At 37.4% G+C, this 23,928-nt stretch overlaps 1 protein-coding gene across 5 annotated transcripts; it reads right to left on the bottom strand.

Annotated features, from left to right (window-relative positions):
- Nucleotides 1-6,098: 6,098 nt before the first annotated feature.
- LOC136257343 (ubiquitin carboxyl-terminal hydrolase 16-like) lies at nt 6,099-23,893 on the bottom strand. Of its 5 annotated transcripts, XM_066050509.1 has the most exons (18): nt 23,691-23,893; nt 19,830-19,931; nt 18,587-18,702; nt 17,863-17,900; nt 16,985-17,664; nt 15,441-15,488; nt 15,298-15,381; nt 14,803-14,942; nt 14,657-14,744; nt 12,599-12,692; nt 12,252-12,346; nt 11,790-11,855; nt 8,646-8,985; nt 8,387-8,600; nt 8,206-8,330; nt 7,920-8,150; nt 6,934-7,118; nt 6,099-6,510 (listed from the first exon to the last, which is right to left on the bottom strand). In XM_066050509.1, the coding sequence occupies exons 1-18, from the start codon at nt 23,748-23,750 to the stop codon at nt 6,220-6,222; spliced, it is 2,997 nt and encodes a 998-aa protein (XP_065906581.1). In that variant the 5' UTR covers nt 23,751-23,893; the 3' UTR covers nt 6,099-6,219. The 5 variants fall into 5 exon arrangements, with proteins under 5 accessions (XP_065906581.1, XP_065906579.1, XP_065906580.1 ...); XM_066050507.1 differs by having other exon boundaries at nt 8,387-8,985; XM_066050508.1 differs by having other exon boundaries at nt 8,206-8,327; nt 8,387-8,985.
- Between the last annotated feature and the right edge of the window lie 35 nt (nt 23,894-23,928).

Here is a 23,928-nt window from a genome sequence, read left to right as displayed (position 1 = left end):
GTTGATCATTTGGTACAAAAGTAGTAGATCTCAATCCTCTGAGCCTTCGGTACTGCAAAGATGGTAAATTTAGATAGTGCAATAATAAGACAAATCAAGACAGGTGGTAATCATTCTAGTGGCTCTTTGTTTTATAGCTTCTATCTTATGTTTATCCATGATGTAATGTGGCTGCCAAATTGTGTTGTTATACTCAAGCAGTGGACGCACTAGGGGTTTGTATAGTTCAAGCATAATATCTAAGTCCTTACATTCAAATACTTTAGAAATGAGACCTAAAATACGATTTTCTTTATTGCAGCAAAATCTCTGTGAATGTGGAACTTAAGTGTAGAGTCCATGGAAATTCCCAGATCATGTATATGTCCTCCAAAAATTTCAAGGCATACTTGTGGTTGCAGTTAGCAGCAGGATTACCAATATGTAAGATTTTAAACTTATAGTGACAAAAGCCATGTTTCAGACTATTGTTCAAGAATATCTATATCATGTTGTAACTGCAAACAGTCCTCAGGAGTGTGAATAATCCGATAAGCTTAATGTCATTGGCAAACATTAAAAGGGAACTGGAAACTAGAGATGTCAATTCATTCATTTACAGGGCAAACAAAAGAGGGCCAAGCACCGATCCCTGTGGGACACCACTATTTACTCTTGCCCATGACGACAAAAATCCATTAACATGGACATGTTGGTGCCTACCAACAAGGAAACATTGAAGCCATTCAAGCAATAGGCCATCCACACCATATCCTTTGAATCAGTTACCAATTGAAAGTTTCAGGATAGCAGTTTGGTGAGTAGTCACGGTAAGTAGTTTTGGAATCACACTGTATAGCAATAGCAAGAGTATTTGGTGATAGGCAGTAGAAAGAGTTGTATAGCTGTAACCACACTGAATATAAACTACGATTGCTTACATTAGCAGCCATATCTAACTTCTTGGAATCTGGCTTAAAACTTTTACCATGAATATATTGACAAATTAAACAAGAGGTGTAGTCCCTGGCACATACTTGTATGCATGAAGGAATTTTAAACAAAGAAATGACTTGTTTATACACATGTGAAATGCATACCATTGAGATGTTCAAACTCTCCATGAGCATGCAGGCACACAAGATGGCACATAGGTTTAATTGGTTCTATAGACTTGCTTTCCTGAGCACTGGTTTGATTAAATTGTGTATGCATTCTTTTTAGTGTGCATAATTTCACCATCATTTTTTTTAATTTCATTTTTCTCAAAGGTATACTTGTGCAAATGAGATGGATTTTTTGCTGAGACAGTCACATAACATGATACGTAGATCTATCTATTTCAAATGCTGAATGCTGATTGATGGTTAATTTAGATTTTTAAACATACTGTAATTGGTTTTCTTTAGACTAAAAGCATCAGGTGGATACCAGTATAATGTATGGGATTTCAAGATATGTAATTCAAGTTTGCCAAATAATTCAGTCAATAATAGCAAAACAAATTCATCAGCACAACTATTTACCAGGAATTTCATATGCCTGGGAAAGAATCCGTTGTAATGCTAGTAAGCCATACAGTCTGATGACATACATTGAAGTTTAAGTGTCCCAGTAAAATTCATTTATACGAGGTTGGTCAAGCAAGGATTCTATTAGGCATAAGGATTCTTCCAGGAATTCACAAGGGGATTATTTTTCAGTAGCTACCATATCTATTGTACCTACTGTATGATGCTCACCAACAACAGTGAGATTTCTTAGTTGTCTGTTTGACATAATATGCATGCTATAAAACTTTGTCTTTCTGTCTATCCACAAATTGTGTTGCAATTTCAGAGTAGCTATGTCTCACAACATCAAGCTGGAAACTACAAAGCATTAATCATGTAAATCAAAACAACCTTTGAAGAAAGATACTGTATGTTGATATATGAACATGTAGTTAATGCTAATAAAATATATTCAACAGACTAGGATCAAATTGTATTATTTTAAGCAATTGCATGGTACAATAATGTTACTCACATGATATTATCACAATTATGATGTCACACTGACCACAGTTTATCAAACCAAGTGGAATCTCACAGACTAATAACGTATTTAAAAATAGTAAGATCTGAAAATAGCAATAATGATTCAATATTACATGTATTCAAACCACTCACCATTATGATCTAAATCAGCCACTATAAACAACGCTGGTATTTCAATATGGGAAGGCTGAAGCAATGTATAGTAAAATTTGTTTAACATGTTCAGTAGCCATCTGTAGCATAAAAGCCAACTCTACAAATTACACTAATCCACCTGTTTATAGCAGCCATCAGCCTCACCCAAAAGTAAATGACAAGGAGAAGTTCCACTGTACAATAAGAATGAACACCACATCAGTCATAACATATAATAAAGTCACCACTGGTCTGAGATTTTTTCTGCATTCTTCCAACATTTTATGTTTCAGACTCCGACTCTGTTTTCACAGGCTTTTAGCCTTCTCACAGAACCCTATATAGTGGGATAGCATTTAATATATAAATATAGCTACCACAGCTTAGTATATATACTGTAGATGATACATACATAATACAAAAGAGATGTACTATACATACCTGTATGTGGCACACTTTGAAATGACATTGGTAGTGATAAATCCAAACACAATTCTTCAATTTGCACACAATGGCTGTAACAATATTAATGGCAAAAGCATTATACAAGGCATTAACAAGGACTCATACTTTCAGTCACACTATATGGATAGTTCTTCAATTAATAATAAATACACTGCATCTTTTAATAATATCTTAACTCCATTGTGCTGTAGAGTTACCACATCATAGTCATCATTGACTATTATTTTGTGATTTAATAACCACATCATATCTTATTTGAAACAAACCTTCCATGGGGCAGCTACTGATATCGTATGCTCTTTGACACTGTTGTCAGGGCCACCCAGAGAAATTAAGGGGCCCAGGGAAAAGAGTTAAAGTGGGGCCCCAGGGGCAAGGAGGTTTCCATTCTGAATCACAACTTTACCCAAGCTGCAAGTTAAAGACCAAGAAAAAAAAAGAAAAAAGGTGCTGACAATGACAATAGTAGCTACCTCTCACTAACCATCTCTCCTTATTTATAAGATTGCTACACTGCTCGATCCTCTGAAGAATACTGTGACTGCTCTATTAGAGTATCTTATAGATCTGACTGCTCTATTAGAGTATATCAATCTTTAAACAGGCTATAATTAATACATGCTTTTTTTGAGCAGTATATAAATGTTACTTTTTAAGTTGGAATCCTTGTAATATCCTTAAGATTGGAGTAGAGAAATGTGTTACATACATTTCTGCCATCTGATGGAGCTGTCACATGTTCACTTTAGACCACTATTATTATGGTGGAGGGCCTGTTTGAGCAGGGCTCAAGTTTACAGGATTAATTAACACTTGTTTCGTGGTTACTAATTCCAGGAATAGGATAGCATCCACTAAGAGAGGATCTGCTTAATATAAGCTTGTACATAAATAACAAGAATTACCCCTTAGTTGCAAAATTTGCAGTCTATGTGAAGAAGTGCACTGTGAAAACATTATAAACTCTAAAAATGGTTAAATGGGGTATGAACCATGCACACTTTGCTAAATTGGTTCTCCCAGCCAATATTAGGTACTGTAAGTTTATATCACCCCTCATGATCATCTGTGGAGATTGGATGTTCCAAATCCTTACATAAATTCTGTACAATTAATGCTCAAGGGTTACAAACGGTGTATATTGTACAACAGTATAATATTAATTGTGTTCCGTAAACTGCACATAATAATATTGCTTGGACCATACTAGAAGCACACTCAGATCTAGAGTTCAAATTTATCACTGCATGCCAGTAGTGGCTATAGGGTGTTTGTGTGTAGTTTAGGGTCCTATATTCTTATTGCTGTGATCCAGCAGGTGGTAGTTCGCCTTGATCGGCAATATTATCAACTGATGTCTGAAGCTAGGAAGTAAAGTGAGTGAAGAAGATATTATATACATAGTAATCTATGCAGAGTTGAGTACTGCAGTTTTATGCTTGCATTGTTTCAGAGGTGGTGTATATCATTAATTTTATTTTATTTATGTGGCCAAATTTGACAAAACCAGGCTTCCACACACATCCAATTCGTCACTTGTAACTTGACAACTCAAAATGCTATTGACCTATAATTTTCACACGATGATTTCATTAATTATACAATAACAGGTCAAAAGTTGAAAGCAAAAGCATACTCCTACATTGAGTTATGGTCTTTAAAGCCATACATTTGAATATGTGGAAGCCTGGTTTTGTCAAATCTGGTCACATATAGTGTCCAGGATAATCTCTATTATAGGTGTTCTCATCACCTATTATTCTCCTAAATCAATATGCTTCATCATAGGATAGACTAATTTTTGAGCATATAAATTAATTGAGCACTGTGATTGACTGCAATCCATTCAAAATTACGTATTTTAAAAAGTTTTATATAAATCATCAGTATTATATGCAAATTTTAATTTATGTTTCTTTGCCATACTGTTTGCATCTTAGTTACCTACAGAATTGCCATTGTATGTTCTTTAATTGTGACTGTCTCTGGGAAAACCGGTCTTATCGCCCATTTAAAAGTATTGAGAAACGTCGGTTTTAAATATTCTGTGTGTTGTAGCTGGCCAATGGTGGTAGCTACGCATACCAAATTTTCACACGTTTCACAACAATTTCTTACCTTCTTGATCATCCACTGAAGAAGTAGTCAACAGCTAAGTTTCCCGCCATTTTAGATAGTTTTTAAACCGAGGTTGTCTGTATCAGGCGAGCTCCAGAAGGGTGGGAGGCGAGCTCCAGAAGGGTGGGAGGCGAGCTCCAGAAGGGTGGGAGGCGAGCTCCAGAAGGGTGGGAGGCGAGCTCCAGAAGGGTGGGAGGCGAGCTCCAGAAGGGTGGGAGGCGAGCTCCAGAAGGGTGGGAGGCGAGCTCCAGAAGGGTGGGAGGCGAGCTCCAGAAGGGTGGGAGGCGAGCTCCAGAAGGGTGGGAGGCGAGCTCCAGAAGGGTGGGAGGCGAGCTCCAGAAGGGTGGGAGGCGAGCTCCAGAAGGGTGGGAGGCGAGCTCCAGAAGGGTGGGAGGCGAGCTCCAGAAGGGTGGGAGGCGAGCTCCAGAAGGGTGGGAGGCGAGCTCCAGAAGGGTGGGAGGCGAGCTCCAGAAGGGTGGGAGGCGAGCTCCAGAAGGGTGGGAGGCGAGCTCCAGAAGGGTGGGAGGCGAGCTCCAGAAGGGTGGGAGGCGAGCTCCAGAAGGGTGGGAGGCGAGCTCCAGAAGGGTGGGAGGCGAGCTCCAGAAGGGTGGGAGGCGGGGGCCCTGGAAGGCGAGCAAGATGGTGTTCAAAAATTGAAAAGAGATGTGCTGGGATGACTTAGGCCAAGTTATAGGCCATCCAGGGCTCAGAACTGGCTAAAATGAAAGGAAATTTACAGCACAGGTCATTGTCCAACACCACGGAGCTGTACAGCCACACACAGCCATCTCCTGGTTGGCCAGGGCTCCATCAAGACCCCAGACCACTCGTACGGCTCGCCACTGTGCTCTAGAAAAGCAGCCAGCAAAAGCAGACCACTTTACTCTGGTGGACTGTGGCAGTTCTACTTGATAGTGCATTCATTAAGCTTTGTGTTTGTGTGAAAAAATCAAACTTCCTGTCTTGGGCAATAAGAACGGTTTTCGTAGATCCAGTCACAATTATGGTCTCTAGAAATGAACAGTGGTTCGGTGAAAGAGTGAGATGCCATTTAAGGACTCTTTTTAAAAAAAAATTAATACAGTATACCCTCATGTATCCAGTCATTTTTTCCAAAATCAGAGACGAGGGATTGTTCCCTTTGAATAAATGACTGTTCTATTAGAGTATTTCAACTGAGCTCTGTAAGGGCTTCAGTTATCCAAACAATTCACTTATTTATAATAGGCCGATACCATTGACATTTGGATAACCAAGGATTCACTGTATGTAGAATATCATGCTATACTGAATCCTTTGAACATCACTGTGTAAACTTCATAATTATATAGCCCATTGTTGATTCAATCACCAAACACCTGCTAAAACATTATATTTTTTATTGATGAAATAGACAATTACTTACTTACTGCAAATTCTGGAGTTCAAATATTACAATTAAGTATATATAATTATCAACTAAAGCTGTCAAACAATATTACTGCTACAATAGAGGTAACAATTCATAGAACAGTAGGTAGGCCTGACATCTCTGTACATCGCTAAATGTACATCCAGAAGACACCCAAGAGTCACTGATATCGTACCACTTGCCAGTACTAGCTGTTTCTCTATCATACCGAGAGGTGCTAACAGATGGTGGTGTGTGGTATGGACCATGTTGGGGGCGTTGCCTCACATATGCAGTATAGTGACCTCCATGTAGTGTACCTCCATGATGTACCACCAGTCCATAGAGACCATACAATATTTCCTTCTGTTTATCAGCCATTTTCTGTAACAGGGATATTACATACCACAAACATACTTAACTATCTGCAAGCACAAAACAGAGAGCCAGAACTACACCTTGCATATATGCAGTATAGCCTAAATATTTCAAGGGGAAAATTTTTTGAGGTTGAGCAATGTTGCTAAAAATACGCAGATTTTCAAACACTCCGAAAATGTATTAGACTATATGGAGGTATAAATATTTCAAGGATAAAATTTCCGCTGGTGACCCCCAAAACCATGAAATCAGCAAAAATTTTCTCCCTCAAAATATTTAGGCTATACAGTAAAGTATTACATTTGTTATACACAATCTCTGTCTGTCTGTCTCTCTCTCATGCACACATGCACGCACGCACACACACACACACACACACGCACGCACACACACACGCACGCACATACACCCTACAGTTCTACTTACCTGAATACAATCACTAGTGCAATATGGAGCCATATCAAGGACAAGAGGAAAAGAGACATGTCGACCATCTTTAGTAACATTATAAAATCCAATATTAAATCTTTTCATCTGAAGTATCAACACTGGTGGTAAGTGATGGATCAAATTTTGCTTGCTCACACGACACTCAACTGTATCCCCTTTAGCTACAGCATGCAAGTAGAACATGTAATAATATGCAACCCACTGAGTGAAAACCTGACTTGTTTGCATTTTACTTGAACTTAATTTTACGACTTCCCTAGAGGGAAAAAAACAATGGACTGTTTAAGTTTTAGTCTTATCTGGTGAGAATATATATCAATAGAAAGCAAGAAGAGCACAACAATGGACTGTTAATGGTTTAGTCTTATCTGGCAAGTACTTTTGGAGTAGAAAACAAGAAGAGCAAAATGGTCGATCTGTACAGTGCTTATACGGAAAATAAATTACAGGTACTTATTTCATCATAAGTCACAAGTGCAACAGGCTACATAGTTGGGACTTGTGTTTATCATGAACTGAGGCGTTGATCAAGGTATGCAGTTTTTGGACTATATCCACCCATGCAAGAAGGCTGTTTAAGCTTAGTTATGGTGACAATAAACTTAGTAATGCTTTATCACTACGTGAACAAACACATGTAACTCACATTTGCTTTTTCGTACTAAAATGGATATTCTTACTCCTCATAAAAAGGCAAATCTAGTGATGCATTAGATGTATCAATTCATGTCTTCTTTCACTAATCAATGAAGCGATTAAATTGTGCATAAAATTATTTTTTGTAGCATACATTTGTTTTCACCTAATGTATTCAATGGCATTTATCTCAAAAACAGAATTATGCAAACAAGTCGGGTTTCACTCAGTAGGTCACATCTACATTTAAATGTGGATACAGCATATCACATGTATACACATGCAGCATCTAATGCTCCTGTAAGTTTATAGGGCTACTTGCATACCACTTGAGCACTGTTGACATATGAACTTGTTGTTTTCATCTAAGACATCCAGTTTGGTGAAGTCAGACAAGGACTGCTCCAACATTGTACCAGGATAGCTTCTATAGTCTATACTAGCAGAACTAGTGAAACCTTTCCTTTTCAAAAATTCATTTAGAGCTTGTTTGTAATATAAAACTGTACTATCAGGCTGTTCATAAGAATCCATGTCCTCTGTATCCTCAGAAGTATCTAGATAAGAATTATTTATCTATTTACTTTTCACCATACATTTATCAATTCTCACCATCTGTGACATCAGTACTAGTGGTAAGGTCCACATTGGGACCTGTTAAACTTGCATCTTGAGTGTCTACAGCAGAGATCACATTTCCATTCTCATCAGTAGCAACAGGAGATGCTTTGTGACTGCTAGTAACACAAAACATTATACAGCATGCACAATGCTAAATAAATGAGTATATTACCATGTAGGCTGAATTAGTGGAAGCAAATCAACTTCATACACAAATTCATCATCAGATTCTTCTTCAGCAGATGATGGGTCATCATTGATGAAGAGGTGAGAGACAGTGGAGTCAAAATAACCATTAAGAAATTCTTCATCATCTTCATTACTACTATCAACATTGTCATCATAGCTAGAGGTAGAGTCACTGTCAGTAGTGAGGTAGTCATCATCTGAATAACAGGTAAAAGTCTGTAAGAAAGTTGGAGTAGCATTACTTATTGAATTCTCTTCGTCATTTTCTGATGAACTGGAATTGTAAGGAGAGTCTTCATCATGCAAATGATCATCATCTTCATCAGATGAAATATCAACATCATCATATTCTGAGTATGTCTCAGTAGCCTCCATCTTTCTCGCTCTTACTTTTTGTACTCCTGGACCAGCCTTGGGCGGCTGAGTAGTTGTTTCTTTAGTGTTACTGGATTTCGAACTGCTTGTGATATTGCTAATATTCTTATTTTGACCTGCCATTGGTGTAACAACTTTCTTCTTCTTTTCTCTCTTTCGCTTTTTCTTACTGACTTGTTTACTTGGTGGTGTCACTGGTAGCCAATTCTGCAGTGGAGACAATTTCATTATTCATTCAAAACATAGCAATCACATGAAGTTTATGACAGCCCAAAGCTTTAACAGTTCCAACCAAAACTGCCATAATGTACTAGTTACAAGTACAATGGAATGACACTGGAACCTGTCCTTTAGTAGCCACCTCCTCTATAAAAAGCTAACTTCAAATTTCCCACGAGAATACTAATCATTTCAACTGGTCTACAGCAGTCACCCAATAAATATATACCCAAAGGTGACTTACTGGAGAGGTTGCACATATTATTGGTTGTGTAGCATATATTATACACATGTAAAACTTTTGCATCTCAGATCAAAAGATGTCCGGGCTACATTCACAATGTAGCCCAGTTGACAACTTTCCTAGGCTACATCTGAATGTAGCCCAGCTACAACTAGACAACATTTACATTGTGGGGTTGTGGAATTACAGGTTTTTGCAATTGAATTCGGCGACTTTGCAATTGAATTCATCCCGTTTGCAATTGAGTTCGTCGCTTTTGCAATTGAATTCGTCCCGTTTGCAATTGAATTCATCCCGTTTGCAATTGAATTCGTCGGTTTTGCAATTGAATTCGTCGCTTTTGCAGTTAAATTCGTTGGTTTTGCAATTGAATTCGTCGCTTTTGCAATTAAATTCATCCGTAACAAGAATGGCAGCTGGAGCAAACACGAAAACATGATGTAGCAGCTGCTACAAGAACTTGTTCAAGTACAACAGTAGTAAACAACTCTTTATAAGGCAATAATTCTTCCTCTACAGCCTCTCCAGCAACATTCCAAACTCTACTACGCCATTCACGATGGGTGTGGTCACTCGTGAGCAAGCTAATAACTTGTCAGACAACTATCAGCTTCGCGTACTACCAGCTTCAATTACCTTCTAGTGTCTCAAGTGTAACTCTCCAAGGCATAAATAGTTCATCTCTTAATGAACGGGTTGGTTTCTTGGAGCCGTTTTGTTTATGACGAATTGTAATGCAAACGCGACAAATTCTATTGCAAAACCGACTAATTCAACTGCAAAACCGACGAATTCAATTGCAAACGGGACAAATTCAATTGCAAAACCGACTAATTCAATTGCAAAACCGACGAATTCAATTGCAAACGGGACAAATTCAATTGCAGTACCGACGAATTCAATTGCAAACGGGACGAATTCAATTGCAAACGGGACGAATTCAATTGCAAACGGGACGAATTCAATTGCAAACGGGACGAATTCAATTGCAAAGGCGACGAATTCAATTGCAAAAACCTGTAATACTCACGTGATTAGTATGCACAACTTGGATTTGGCTATTAAAACCACTCAGATGGAAAACATTTTGTTAAGTGAGAACTAGTGCTATAGCAAGCATTTCTGCATGTTTTTGACCAAACCCACATTTACTGATAACATGAAATTACCACCCTACACAGATCTGAGAAAACCGATCTTATTGCCCTTGACAGCAGATTTGATTTTTCACCAAGAACACAGATGAATTAACTGTCAAATTCAAAATCAGCTAGACCTGAGTGATCTGCTTTTGTTGACTACTTTTCCCAAGCACAGTGGCAATCCTTACGTGTGGTCTGGGGCCTTAATGGAGCCTGGTGATGGCTGTATGTCAGTGGCTGTACAGCTCTGTGGTGTTGAATTAAAAACTGTGCTACAAATTCCTTAGTGCTGTGCATAGTACCAGCTTGGATTGGTGAGCGTGTGGTGTGTTTGTATGTTTAGGTGAGGTGCTTGACTATATATTTATTGAAATTCTGTTTCCAGTTTTGAGGCCTGAATGGATCATAACTTGGCCTAATTCAACCCAATGCCTTCCTCTTAAATTTTTAACCATCCTCTTTCCTTTCTCCGGTCCCCGCCACCCACTCCTTTTGGAGCAAAATATAGTTCTATAATCGCTATACAGAATGCAATTGTTCTATATTGTGCAGGTATAGACCACAGTTGTATATATTAGTAGTTATACATGGCCTATATGCAGGCTAATAGACTACTTCGAGTGATTAATCACCTATTAATCACACATTCTGGCCAGTACAACCAATCAACCAAGCCAGTCTAGCTAACTTCCTGTGCTCCACTGGCTGACCAGTCAACCCAACCAGTATGACTAGAACCACTGGATTAACATACTTTGATGATGGTCGATTGTGGTCAGCAATAGTGAATATTCTTGCTACATTTTTGTGGACATAAATAGATGTACAAAAGTCATGGAAGTGCTTATTAAATACCACAGTCGAAAACTTTTAAGACAGACTAGTGTAGAACAAGAATAATGCAGGCGCAAAAATTCCTATACTACAAAGGATAATTGATGTCAGGATCTTGTGTGCACCTCAAGTTGACGGTTCTCTGTCACAGTTAAAGCACTATCTAGGCTTGTGCTATACGTCAAATATAGTGCTCAAAGAGCAATCTCAAGACTAAATATAGCACTCAGCATCACTTTGTATTATATTTGTCTTTTGCTCACTTTTACATGCTATGTTTGACATATACTGTAACAATCATGGCAGTGCTTCATAATAATATCCTATTGTGTTGCACTTGTACTGGCTTGGGTGATTGATCACCCAGAGTGGGCTATTAGCCTACTATGGATCATAAATGTTACATATTAGCTGTAACATGGGGCATTCAGGAGTTTTTGCCTGATACGTATGCCCTCAACCCTTGGGCTGTCGGGCATGCATAGCGGGCAAAACCCTCTCGCCCATGTTACAACTTATATGTTATATTTACTATAGATGACACATACATAATACTAAAGAAGTGTGCATACCTGTGGCACACTTTGAAATGACATTGGCAGTGACAAATCCAAACACAATTCTTCGATTTGCAATGGCTGAAACAAAATGGTGAAAGCATATTATTGTCATATTCATACGTATATTAGTGATAGGCATATATATACTACGTAATATGCATTGTAGTTAAACGTGTTTCATCAAGTACGGTTTTATAATTATGCAAGCATGTATTACAACCCACATTGGTTTTATTTAAATCGTTTTCAGTGGAAAGTATTGCAGTTCACAAGTACCATCAATATTACTGTTAACCAAATGTTCAAATGAATGCCCTATTAGAGTAGTAAATTATCATGTAAGACTACATGTCTAGAGTGTATGTTAATATTCTTTCTTTTTATAACATGACCTTCATACCACAGGACCTGGTATAAATAACTGATGAGTTCACTATATGTACACACACACAATGTACAAATCCAAGTGCTTACAGCAAAGCAATCATGACAGATAGTTGTAGACACCAACACTGTACCAATCAAACCATCAATTGCACAGACTCCTTTAGATGCTTTTGATAAATGATCTACAAACAAACAATGAATTGCATCAATAATATACGTATAGCTAACATGACTATTTGTAATGAAGTTTCATTAAAATAACAGCAAAATGAAAGATATGTATAATAATACATAGTACGTACATCACTTATGGTTACCATGATCATACGCCTGTATATTAAATTCCACATAAATCAACTATAAATGAAACGTACTAAGTAGTTTTTTCTATTATGTACATAATGTAGTTATTTTACTTCTTTATAGCTGCCTACCTTTCATGCTTAACTTGTCTTCACCATCCAGTACTCTATGACTTGATGGATTCTCATTCACTCCGTAGTAGCCATAAATTGACTTTCTGATGGCCTTTACAATGTACATACATAATTAACACATTTTATATTTGAAATATTACATACAGAATAATCAGTTAAAACAACCAACATTTCTTAACTGATTTGTGAACAGGATGAAAACCTGAAACATGGTCATCCTATTATTTTGGATTGTTATTATACACATGTAGTTAATACATAAAGCACCACCACACAAGAGTGTGACAAAACAGCAATTGGAGGTGTGTTGAGAGACTCATGACACATGCTGTATATATTAGTCTCACCAAGTGTTGTATTTTCATACACAGAAGCACAGGTGGCCTTAAGCCATACAAGTAGAAGTTCAATCAGGAAAAAAGTAGGGAACAAGGGAGGTTGCCTACAACTGCTAGTGGACATTTAATCTCTATATCCATGGTTGTGTGATAGTGCCTTCTCTGACATCTTCTGAAATACTCGGCTACTTTTCTCAGTCATCAACCATTAGCAAGTGTCCACACAATTTGTTATTTAGTCATAGAACTAGCAAATATTTGGCTAGTTTTAGTGATAATAAGTGTAAAACATGTGATTACGCTAGCTAATAATTTTCATAACTTCATTATTTACGCATAAGTTAATTAGCATACTTTTTATAGCTTTATATAAACTGTAACTGTATATCTACCACATACATGATTATACTTTATTAGTCATAAAGAACCCTTGCTTGATGCCATGCAGATACACAAAGGAAGCAAAGTATATTATTTAATATATCCTGTTAATTAATAATTAAGTAGTAACAAGCTGATGTTGTGCTACTTCTAAAAACCAGGCGCCATACAGCTAGCTAACTCATCTGGAATTAACCAATAGGTTTTTGGTTGTGCAATACTACTATTTTATTGTATTCTTAGATTTTATAATTCATGAAATTTTTGTAATTCTTCAATTACGTTGCTATGCACTGCTAAGGAAGCTCTTGTTAAAGAAACCACTTTTAACAACATATTACGCACAGAAGTATCTTCTAATCTGCTTTATAGTTTGACTATTGTGTTTTTTCCCACAAATTCTCTCGACACAGCCTCAGGGCTGCTCTTCATTTTCGTTCATGTACATAGGAGATACGCCCCTTTCCCAACTCGAAGGGATAGGCTATTCCTGGTAGTCTATGAGGCTAGCACTGTTATTTCTCAATTGTTAAACACCTGTAAAACCCGAAGGGAAGGTAATTCACAAAGTCTGAGGAGACTCGCCACACCCGTATTTCAGACTGCTGAAAAGAAACCACCTCAGAGCAAAGTTTACCTGTGCGGAAGTTTAGTATAGCCTTCATTTTGCTTTTATTTCTTACATAAAAGCTGCATTTACCATTTAGTAAACCAGGTGCACGCCCACAGCCGGCCTTCAGCCAGCTGTGGGCGCGCACCTGGTCTAACAAAGCAAGGTATCCATTTTCAGCTATGCTTTTATTTTTATCAACATTGTATGCACAAAAAGCACACAAAGCACTGTATGCCTGTAATCAATCTGCTCATTTCAACTGTATTGGAAGCATGGACATGGCATGGTGTAAAATTATGACAATTTCTATTAGAGATAACACATGAAGCAACAGACATGCCACCCACAAATCAACACCTTTGCACTAGAAGAGAAAAGAGCATGGGACACAAAGAAGAACAAAGGTAGGCTCACTAGGAATGCATTTTCAGCAGTAAACCAAAAGGGATGCATCAAGCCCAAGAGAGAACTGTGAAAGAATCTAGCTCTTATTGCTATACATCCACTGTGAAGCTGCACTTGGCTGAAGTAAAGCTAAATACTTTCTAGCAAACACTATTATAAAAACTGCTTTAGTAAATCATCATAAAGGAAAACGTGGCAGGTTCTTGGTGTATACAAGCATTATCCTGGAATCACAAACCTTGTTATTTCTAACATTTAAATATCATACTACTATCCATTAATGGACCAAGCTAGCGTACATTCATATAACAAGCTTACTGAAATTTCATCCTGTCTGATAGCATTTAGCAAACAACGTAGAGCTTCATGACTATCCTCCTGAGATCTACGTGAAAATCGACTGTTTCTAAAGGGATAGTAACATATTCTTACATTACATGAAACTTAAATGCTGCTATACTTACTCTCTGCCTAAAGCAGTCAGAACATCATAAGGAGAGAAGGATTCCTTATAGCGGTAAGAGTTGATTTCATGGAACAGATGCTGTAATGCTGTAGTTAATGGATGAGGTGAACTATTTGTGACTTTAACCATCAAAGTGTCCTGCACACAAGTAGACACAAACTTGTAATACAGTTAATCTAGTATATGCTGTACATGCCATGGATATAATGCTACATAATATACATTTAGATTTGAGGGTACAGAGATTATTATTTATGTCTTTTAATTATTAAGTAGTAGTAAGTACACTCTACATAGAGACATAAAAAATACGTACAAGCTAGGGTCACAGTACTCATTACACACACACACACACACACACACACACACACACACACACACACACACACACACACACACACACACACACACACACACACACACACACACACACACACACACACACATGCACGCATGCACACTACATAAAACAAGCGAATTCCTTTTAACTTACTGAGATGGTACTTGGAATAATGTAGTCCTTTCCGGTCATTATTTCCTTTAGCACATTGTGTAGTGGCAAAGTTTGCTGGACACACTGTGAACACACAGGAATGATACATAACTATATTTTTAATTGGAGTTACATGAACATACCTGTAGCACGGAATTAAAAAAGCAAGTATTTCCAAGATTTCTGAAACCCTATAAAACATGCAGTTTAATATAATTCATATAATATCATAGTAACCAAGAGTATCGAACGGGCATATTACTCTGAGTAATGACTGTGTGAAATAACACGAATATTTCAGTAATTGTTCGTTTATATTGCCATTAGGGTTGCTGTATTTAGCCCATTTCGGCCACTAAACCAAGTGAAAACATGATAGTGTTGAAGGGAAATGGCTAAGGTTAAAGTTCTGGCACTGCCAAGCAAATCCCTGAAAGTATGGCAATGCATTTGGCTTTTTTTTGTGAGCTGGAGTTATCTTGGGTCCTTACTACACTTTCCTTGTACAATAGCTGTTGAATACTTGGTTGAATAACATGGACAACTGGCGAACAAAAATCTGTTGCCACGTACACATTTCAATTACCAATTCACGTAAAGTAACAATTACTGAAATATCTGTGTTATTTTACTCAATCATTAATCACAGGCTAATACACCATTAGACACTCTTGGTTTCTTTTATATACTCTTGACAATACATAGCAAGGTCACCAACTATATGTAGTATGGTTCTAGGTAGAAAGCACTGCTGTGCTTTAATTATATACGTATTAATGTCACCATGTATATATTATGGAGTTATATACACAATTGTATATATGCCATGAAGCAAAGTGTAATTTTATACTAAAAGGAGAAGTCCGTGGCAAGCCACTAAAAATGTCATAGCGAATACCAGGAGCGCATTGAATCCTATGGACAAGGGAGCATGTAACTCCGTACACTACCAATGCTATGGGCGAAATTCAAACATGACGTCCAGTATTACTATGTATATAATTGGTTACATCATTCTTACACACAACAGGGATACACTGAATGGGCTGCTACTCCATTGTCTTGCGTAAAGCTGCTTCGATAGGATGATTGTCAAGTTGAAGGTTAAGCTTGGAATAGTCAAGTGGAGTAATTTAGCGTGATTTCACGTGATTAGTGACTGTAGAAAGACTGTCCTGCTAAGCCTGTGCTACTATTCCTCTGTTGTGCCATTGGACTTCATTTCCATAGCATCGCTTCATTGCAACAGAAACGTGACATATTTAAGCATGCACCTCCACATAATATCTAATTAGGAAATTTTTAAAGTTACGTATTACATGCTCCCTTGTACATAGGATTCAATGCACTCCTGTGAATACAAATTACATGAATGAAGAGCATATCCTTCCATACAGATAACAGTGCTATTGTAGGCCACGATTAAGTAGATACATACACAAGACAAACAGTTTGTTCATTAATGGGACTGCCTCTGTGAAAAATAATATAGCTTTTCTAAGTTTCTGTATTTATCAATCACAACTCCTCATCTGATAAATAAGTATATTAGCTTGAATCTACTACAACAAAAACCTGTCAAGTTATAGATGGAAAAAAGGCTATGAGATTGGAAAGGCTACAAGACTGGTTTTCACAGAGCCTGTTGCAAGTTTTGTTCCTTCAAACATTAATTTTGTCGACTTACAATGACATTAGCACCCAGCTGACTGATTGCATATGATTTACATGAGTTCACTGGTCTTGACATCCATAATCCAATATTCCAATCTATAGAAAACAGTGTAGTCTTGTTCTCTGACCTTCTTCCTGAAGTTGTAACACTGGCTTCTTCACCTCTAGTAATATCTCCAATGGCTGTATTGGCTGGGTCACTAGCACCAGCAGCTCCAGTTCTTGTAACACTGTGATGATGACTGCCAACCTCTGAACTTTTCAGTGTTGCAGCAGTAGCAAACCTCTCATGACTAATGCCAGTATTTGGTGGAGTAGTATCCGTAGGATCATAGAAACTTGGTTTGACACTAGTGGGCTTATATCTATCAGGCATTGTACAACTGTGACTATCAAATGGAGTACTGCCTGTTGTAGCAGTTTGACTACTTTCAGTCTTATCATGTCTTTTATCACTCTGCACATTTCCAATGTTTTGTACATCCTTAGTTACTACTTCTTTGTAGGTAGTTGCACGACATGAAGGGTTGCTAACAGTGTTATCATCTAGCTCATTGCATACTTTATCATTCTTATTAGAGCCGCAATTTTCAAAAGTACTTTTGTGCTCTGCATCACTAGATTTATCATCAAAAACATCACCTGGTCCAGTTACGGTTTTCTTTGGAGGATTTTCAACTTCTCCTTTTTCTGCTATAATATGTATAAATTTCTATATAATTAATAGCTGTATGCTTGTGATTTCTTTGGAGGTGTTAGTCACCCCTTGGGTGCAACAGCAACTGCCATCTGCCCAATTATTGTATATACCACATATACAGTATAACTAAATTACTAAACTCTATATCTTTACTTTATGTGCACATCTATAGTAAATAACTACGTACGTACCTAATGATTGTGGATCTTTCTTACGTTGTTTACGGTTTCTGAATAAAACAACATACAGTATGTACATAAATTTTAGGTACATTTAATAGGAAAATAGTTTAGAGTTTGGCATATCTAATGACTCATCCTGAACTTGTTAAATCTATGTATTTAAGTAATGAAGTGTGATAGTGATTAGTGTATGTGTATCTAGTTTTGTTTTTGTATCTGTTTGTGCTGTACATATGTGTTTTAGCTCTGGTAAGGAAGAATGGCTCATGCTGATGACCAAGAGGATAATAATGATTCAATCAACCATCAATCAATCTTAATTATTTTAGTGGCTGATTCAGATTTTTAACCAAGAAATTTGTCATGTGGTAATGTACAGTGGAACCTCTCTGTTCTGGACATTTTGGGACCCAGAATTTTTGGCCACTTTTTGCTGTAGTATAGAGGTTTTTCTCTTTCAGAGGGAAAATGTATTAACCAGACCTGTTGGGACAAAAATTTTTGTCCTTATGATGGAGTTTTTTTTATTGTGTCCTTAATTTGGGGAGTTTGTTAAGAGAGGTTCCACTGTATATGAAGTTGTTGCATTAATTTACTATACACAATTATACAATTTTGTGCATAAGTGGGATAAGGTTGTGTGGAGATGATTTTGAAACAATGTTCGTTAAGCTTAGAGATGTGAGTGTTTTATTTACAACATTATAGACCATTCTAGGGAATTAAAACTTACTGGTATATTCTGTAGCAGACATATATCCCACAGCATCCCAATGTACAGATACATATTACTGACATAACACGAGAGTATATGGACTCCCTCCCAATGTTTGTTGTCAATCTTTCATCCTGCATTATGAATTATAGCTCTGCTCATACCCAAACACTACGTATGTTAACAACTGTACATACATAAAAACTGTATACATGCATTACCAGTGAAATACTGAGGCCATACACTACAGAATATACAAACTGCAACTTTGAAAATCACATCACAGTCAGATCACAAAGGTTATCATACAGTATGGTAGTAACTGTACATAGTACTTTCTTACGAAAAAATATTGGTACAAACAGCCTCACAATACCTTCATGGCACCTTGGCAGTATTGGTTAGGTATAACCAAGCCCAAAAGTGCCTTCAGTACACCAAAAGCACTTCCATTAAGTTGTAACAACTCTCTAATTTTTTTTTTATTTAGAGAACATTTCTACTGCCTGACTGACTGACTGGCCAACTTACTTACATACTAGTGCCTTCAGACAAGCGTAACTTAATAATGGCTTGGGCTACAGGTTTTGAATATTGCTACAGCCTGACAGGTGCCTTTTAGATTACCACAGTATGTACAATGCATGCATCATGGACTTACCATTGTCCTCTTTGTCCCTCATTTCTCTTTGCTGACAGCTCAAGGTGTCAATTGATGGTAGTGTGTAATGGCTTTTCTATACACGTTTGCAATGGTAATTGTCAAGAATTTTGGTAGTGACTGTAGAGGCATTTCTCGTACTGTTCTTCATTTACACTGTGTAACACTGTATAACCTACTTAACATACATGTAACTGACAGCAAAGCGTAATGACCACTTGGCACTTTTTGTAATTGATTGTTGGCACATGTGTTCAGATGAAAACAATACATTTTTCTTTCAATGTGGTACAGTATGTACATGTTCACCGATCTATACAAAGTAAATAAACAAGTGCAAGAAAATAATTAAGGAATTTTTAAGTGTAATTAGGTATCATAGAAGAAACAGTAGTAAAACAAGGGAGGTCACCTACATCTGAAGATATACCAGTGGACATTTAATCCCTACTTCAGTCAGCCCATGACTCCACTAGTATATCTGCAGGTGTAGGCAACCTCCATTGCTTCACTACTTTTTTCTATGATCCTACTCAAACTTAAAGTTCCTAACTTTCCTCACACTTGCACATATACTACAATAACGCACTATTGAAGTACTTTTAATATATCTGTAGTATCAGATGTTGTTATTTTCTCAAAGTCAAATATGTACAGTATGTAGAAAACTGCAACCAACAGTACAAAAGTCCCACCTAAAATCTAAAATAATTTCATAAAATACGTATAATTACCTCCAGTCTAATGGTTATGAAGTAAAGAAGAATTATAGATAAGTAACATTGCATCTTAAAAAATACACAACACAATAAAATATGAAGTGCTGTATACGTGTATTACAACAGGAGTAATTTCCTATTACATGTGTGTGAAGCCTCCTGTTTTTTCTCTTTCCTCTAACCTTACATGACAAATAATAAGGGGCCCTTACACTCTGAGGATCTTTGTCTGAGTATTTGTGACAACAAGATTGACAAACGATACAATTGGTGACTTTAGGCTGAAAATTCCATTAGGCCTTCTGTACATAACCAGCATTAAAGGTAATTGTTGCTTGAGTTTTTGTATTGTAAGCAACACATGTGTTCCTGTGCAATATAGCTTTGACCCAATAGATGAGATTATAGTAGCATTACATGTAGCTGCATCACATATTGCTGTATCAGCAACACAACAATTATACCATCATACACCCCTAATATATATTAACCCATAGCCACAGTGTATCTAACATATTCATGACTGCTAAAAAGGACAAATGTGACTGGATCTGCAAAAAGGGACACAATCGCACAAGCCTAAATTTACAGTAGAGATCAGCTACAAACAAATCAACTTGTAGAGATATATATAAGCTAGAAACAAATCACTCTGATAAAACATTGAATGCATTGGGTGAAATACTTGTGTATCATTTAAAAAATTCTGTAATTTTTTGTAGCCCCTCTTTCTTAGTAAAGGAAGGGACTAACAATATAAACCTGGATATCATCTTATTCGCCTGCTCATGAGGAGTTGGAAAATCATTGTTTTGTTGCAGTAGACACAAAGATACGTATGTTATGAACGTTTCTTTACATCATGTCGAATCAATTGTATGCGATTGATTTTTCTTCACGGAGTTTGCCTTTGTATGCAGTGAAGAAGGGCAAGTAAAGGAAACACTTATCCAGTAATTGATTCCCCTGTTCATGGTGAACATGATGGTGAAAATTATAGCCCCGTACTTCAATCCGTTGGTAAGTTACAACAGTTTTTGTAAGTGCCTGTAATTTATTCCCCCTTACTTGCTGTACAAATCAATTTTTCTGTTTTTGCTACTTTGTAGGGCTGTAACTCCAAAAGTTGTTGGCATATTAGGCTGAAACTTTGCCAGAGGGTATACTTGGCTAAGTAGATTATAAATAGTTAATAAACAGGAATTCAAAAAAAAGCAATTATGTCCTGTTCTCACAGATCCGGTCACAAATTAGCAGCACAAGGTCATCTACATAAAACAGTTGAAATAGTTGAAACTGGTTAGTCATTTAATGAGTGTTGATTTTGATTTTTGCAATCGGGTGAAGCCAAATCCTATGGTAACACTTTACGTGGTATGTAAACACTACATAATTTTTCATAAATCCATTGTAATTAATTGTAGGTAGCAGAATGACAATTCCTTGAAGAATTGTTGTCCATGGTTACACATCGTGGGATCCATCACTTTTTTTTATTTCTGTAGCAATGTACATTGTGAGGGGGAAGATACAATTATGACCAGACTTGCAAAAGGGTCTTCCACACACATCCAATTCACCACTTTGATAATTAATAACCTCAGATAGAAAAAAGCTATTGACTTGAAAGTTGGTCAGTAGTGAGCACCAACATAGCTTAATTGATGGAAAACATTTCAGGTTTATATGTTAGCTGAACACTAAGTTATGGTCTACCAAGTTCATAGAATTGGATGCGTGTGGAAGACCCCTTTTCGTAAATCCGGTCACAATTTAGCTTATAATTTATTACAATTTTTTTGACTAGCAAGAAAAGATAATTATAAACAAGTGATCATAAATCTGATCTCAGCATAGTCAACTGAATTTTTTCCAGGATATGCTGTCTCGGATATTACTAATGTTAGTAGAGTAACTGGTCGTTCTACGGACACCATCACATGTACATCATTATATTACCAAGACTCAGGTACATGCTACAAATGAAATTGTACTACTTTGAAGTACTTACATTACTTGTTCTTGAATTAGAATTGTGGGAGCATAGTGCAGCTACTGTGGATTTGAGAGGCAGACTTTTTGATGTCTTCCAGGTCATCAATTGACAGAGCAGTGATGGATACCAGCGTTGAAACCGGGTCACTACTGCTGACCCGGATGACCCACTGACTCGGATAGCAATCCAGGTCAGACCTGGATTTGACCCGGATTAATTAAAGCCGAGGCGTGCGATAAGAGCTATGTTTTGGCTAGTCTCGAGCGAGCGAGACTACGTTTTGAGCGTTCGATTCATGTTGAGTAAATAGGGGCGGATCCAGACTTTTAGAATTGCAACTTCAGCCTAGATGTAAGTTGAAGACCAAAAAAAAGAAAAAAAAGTCATCACCTACTACCTATAGCTACCCCTCACCATAGATACCCTCAGTTTCATGCTACATACTGCACTTACTAATAAATGGGCATGGCTGAGCATATGTTGTAACGTGATAAGTGGGCGTGGCTCACGAAATAGCTACACAATAGCGTTTATAAGTTTCCACGTCGTCAAATGAACAATTTCGTTTCTCACGTGACCCAATCCGGGTCAGATCCAGATAATTTGTAAACCAGGTCAGACCCAGATGACCGGAGAAAATGTGACCTAGTTGACCCGGATGACCCGATCCGGTTTCAATGCTGATGGATACACCAGACAGGAAGAAATTACTTTGACATCGCAAAGAAGCATCATCCGTTTAGCTAACTGCAAGTCAATCCATACACATTGCGCACCGTAGTCAGCCCTTGGTGTTGGCAAGCAGTAATCAACCCTTTCCTCCCCTTTTTTCACAGCCGCCAAGGCACCAGTTAGCTAACCCTCAATATATAGTGTACAAACTATATACCTACGTAGGTCACCAAAGCACAAATTCCAGTGTATCATGATAACTTTAGAAAACAGTTTGTTTATGGCAGCTTTAGTAATAACACTCAGGATCTCACACAACATTAAATTTTGTAGTTAACTGCTGCAAAAATATTGCAGTAAAAATTTGGGCGTACAGTTAAAAGTGGCCATTGCATCAATGCTATATACTGGCTAGCTAAATCACTTACATGGCACCAACTCATTGACAAGTTAAGTAAAGCTGATTCTAGATTATAGTTACAAAACACTGCCTTCAGTAAAGTCCTTTTCCTTACAATGAGTTATGCTTGTCAACGTCAAATCATGCTTCAACAAGCATGATTGTTCAGCTAGACAATTGGGCATCACCTTCTGTGACTACACTATCCTCTCTGTAAATAAATATGAAAACAGCTATGGTGCATGGGTAGTATGTTCACAATTAAATGTAGTCCAATGCCATGCGTTGTCCAGAATTTGTAAAAATACTCTATAGGTGGATAGTATAGAAACCAGGGTGAGCATTGTACAATAGCTGGTGGTAATTGTACAGGTGACCCACAGTGAAACCATTGTGGAGCCATAGTTAGCTGTGTGCTATACAAACAACATACAAATCATATATAATCACACACTACATTGAAAGCCATCATTATAATGAGACTCTGAGACGTATGTACATACATACACAAAATTAATGATCATTTATCAATGATCAACCTTGTCATACAACCTCGCCGCACTGATGCAACTTTTTTTACCTGCAGGCTTAAGATTCTGACAATTATGTAAAGGAGACTAGGGATTGCTAGGCCCCCTACATTGCTGCAGAGTTTTATAGATATAGCAACGCACCTTGAGTTGTCCATACGCCATGGGGCGGACTTGGGAGGTAGCGCCGTAATTCCGGAACATATAATGGGGACACCAGTTGCCGTATGTATACGTACTCCACTAACTCATAGACTTCACCGGCACGTGAATCACCTCAGCAGTTAAAGATTACGCTAACAAAGTCACCCTTATGCTTCGTAGAATTTTCATCAAATAACCAAAATGACGTTATCACTTGCGGTTGCAATATTACCAAGAA

The sequence above is a fragment of the Dysidea avara genome, chromosome 6 (assembly GCF_963678975.1).
Source record: "Dysidea avara chromosome 6, odDysAvar1.4, whole genome shotgun sequence".
NCBI lineage: Eukaryota > Metazoa > Porifera > Demospongiae > Dictyoceratida > Dysideidae > Dysidea > Dysidea avara.
This window is presented reverse-complemented; position numbering and strand designations above follow the sequence as displayed.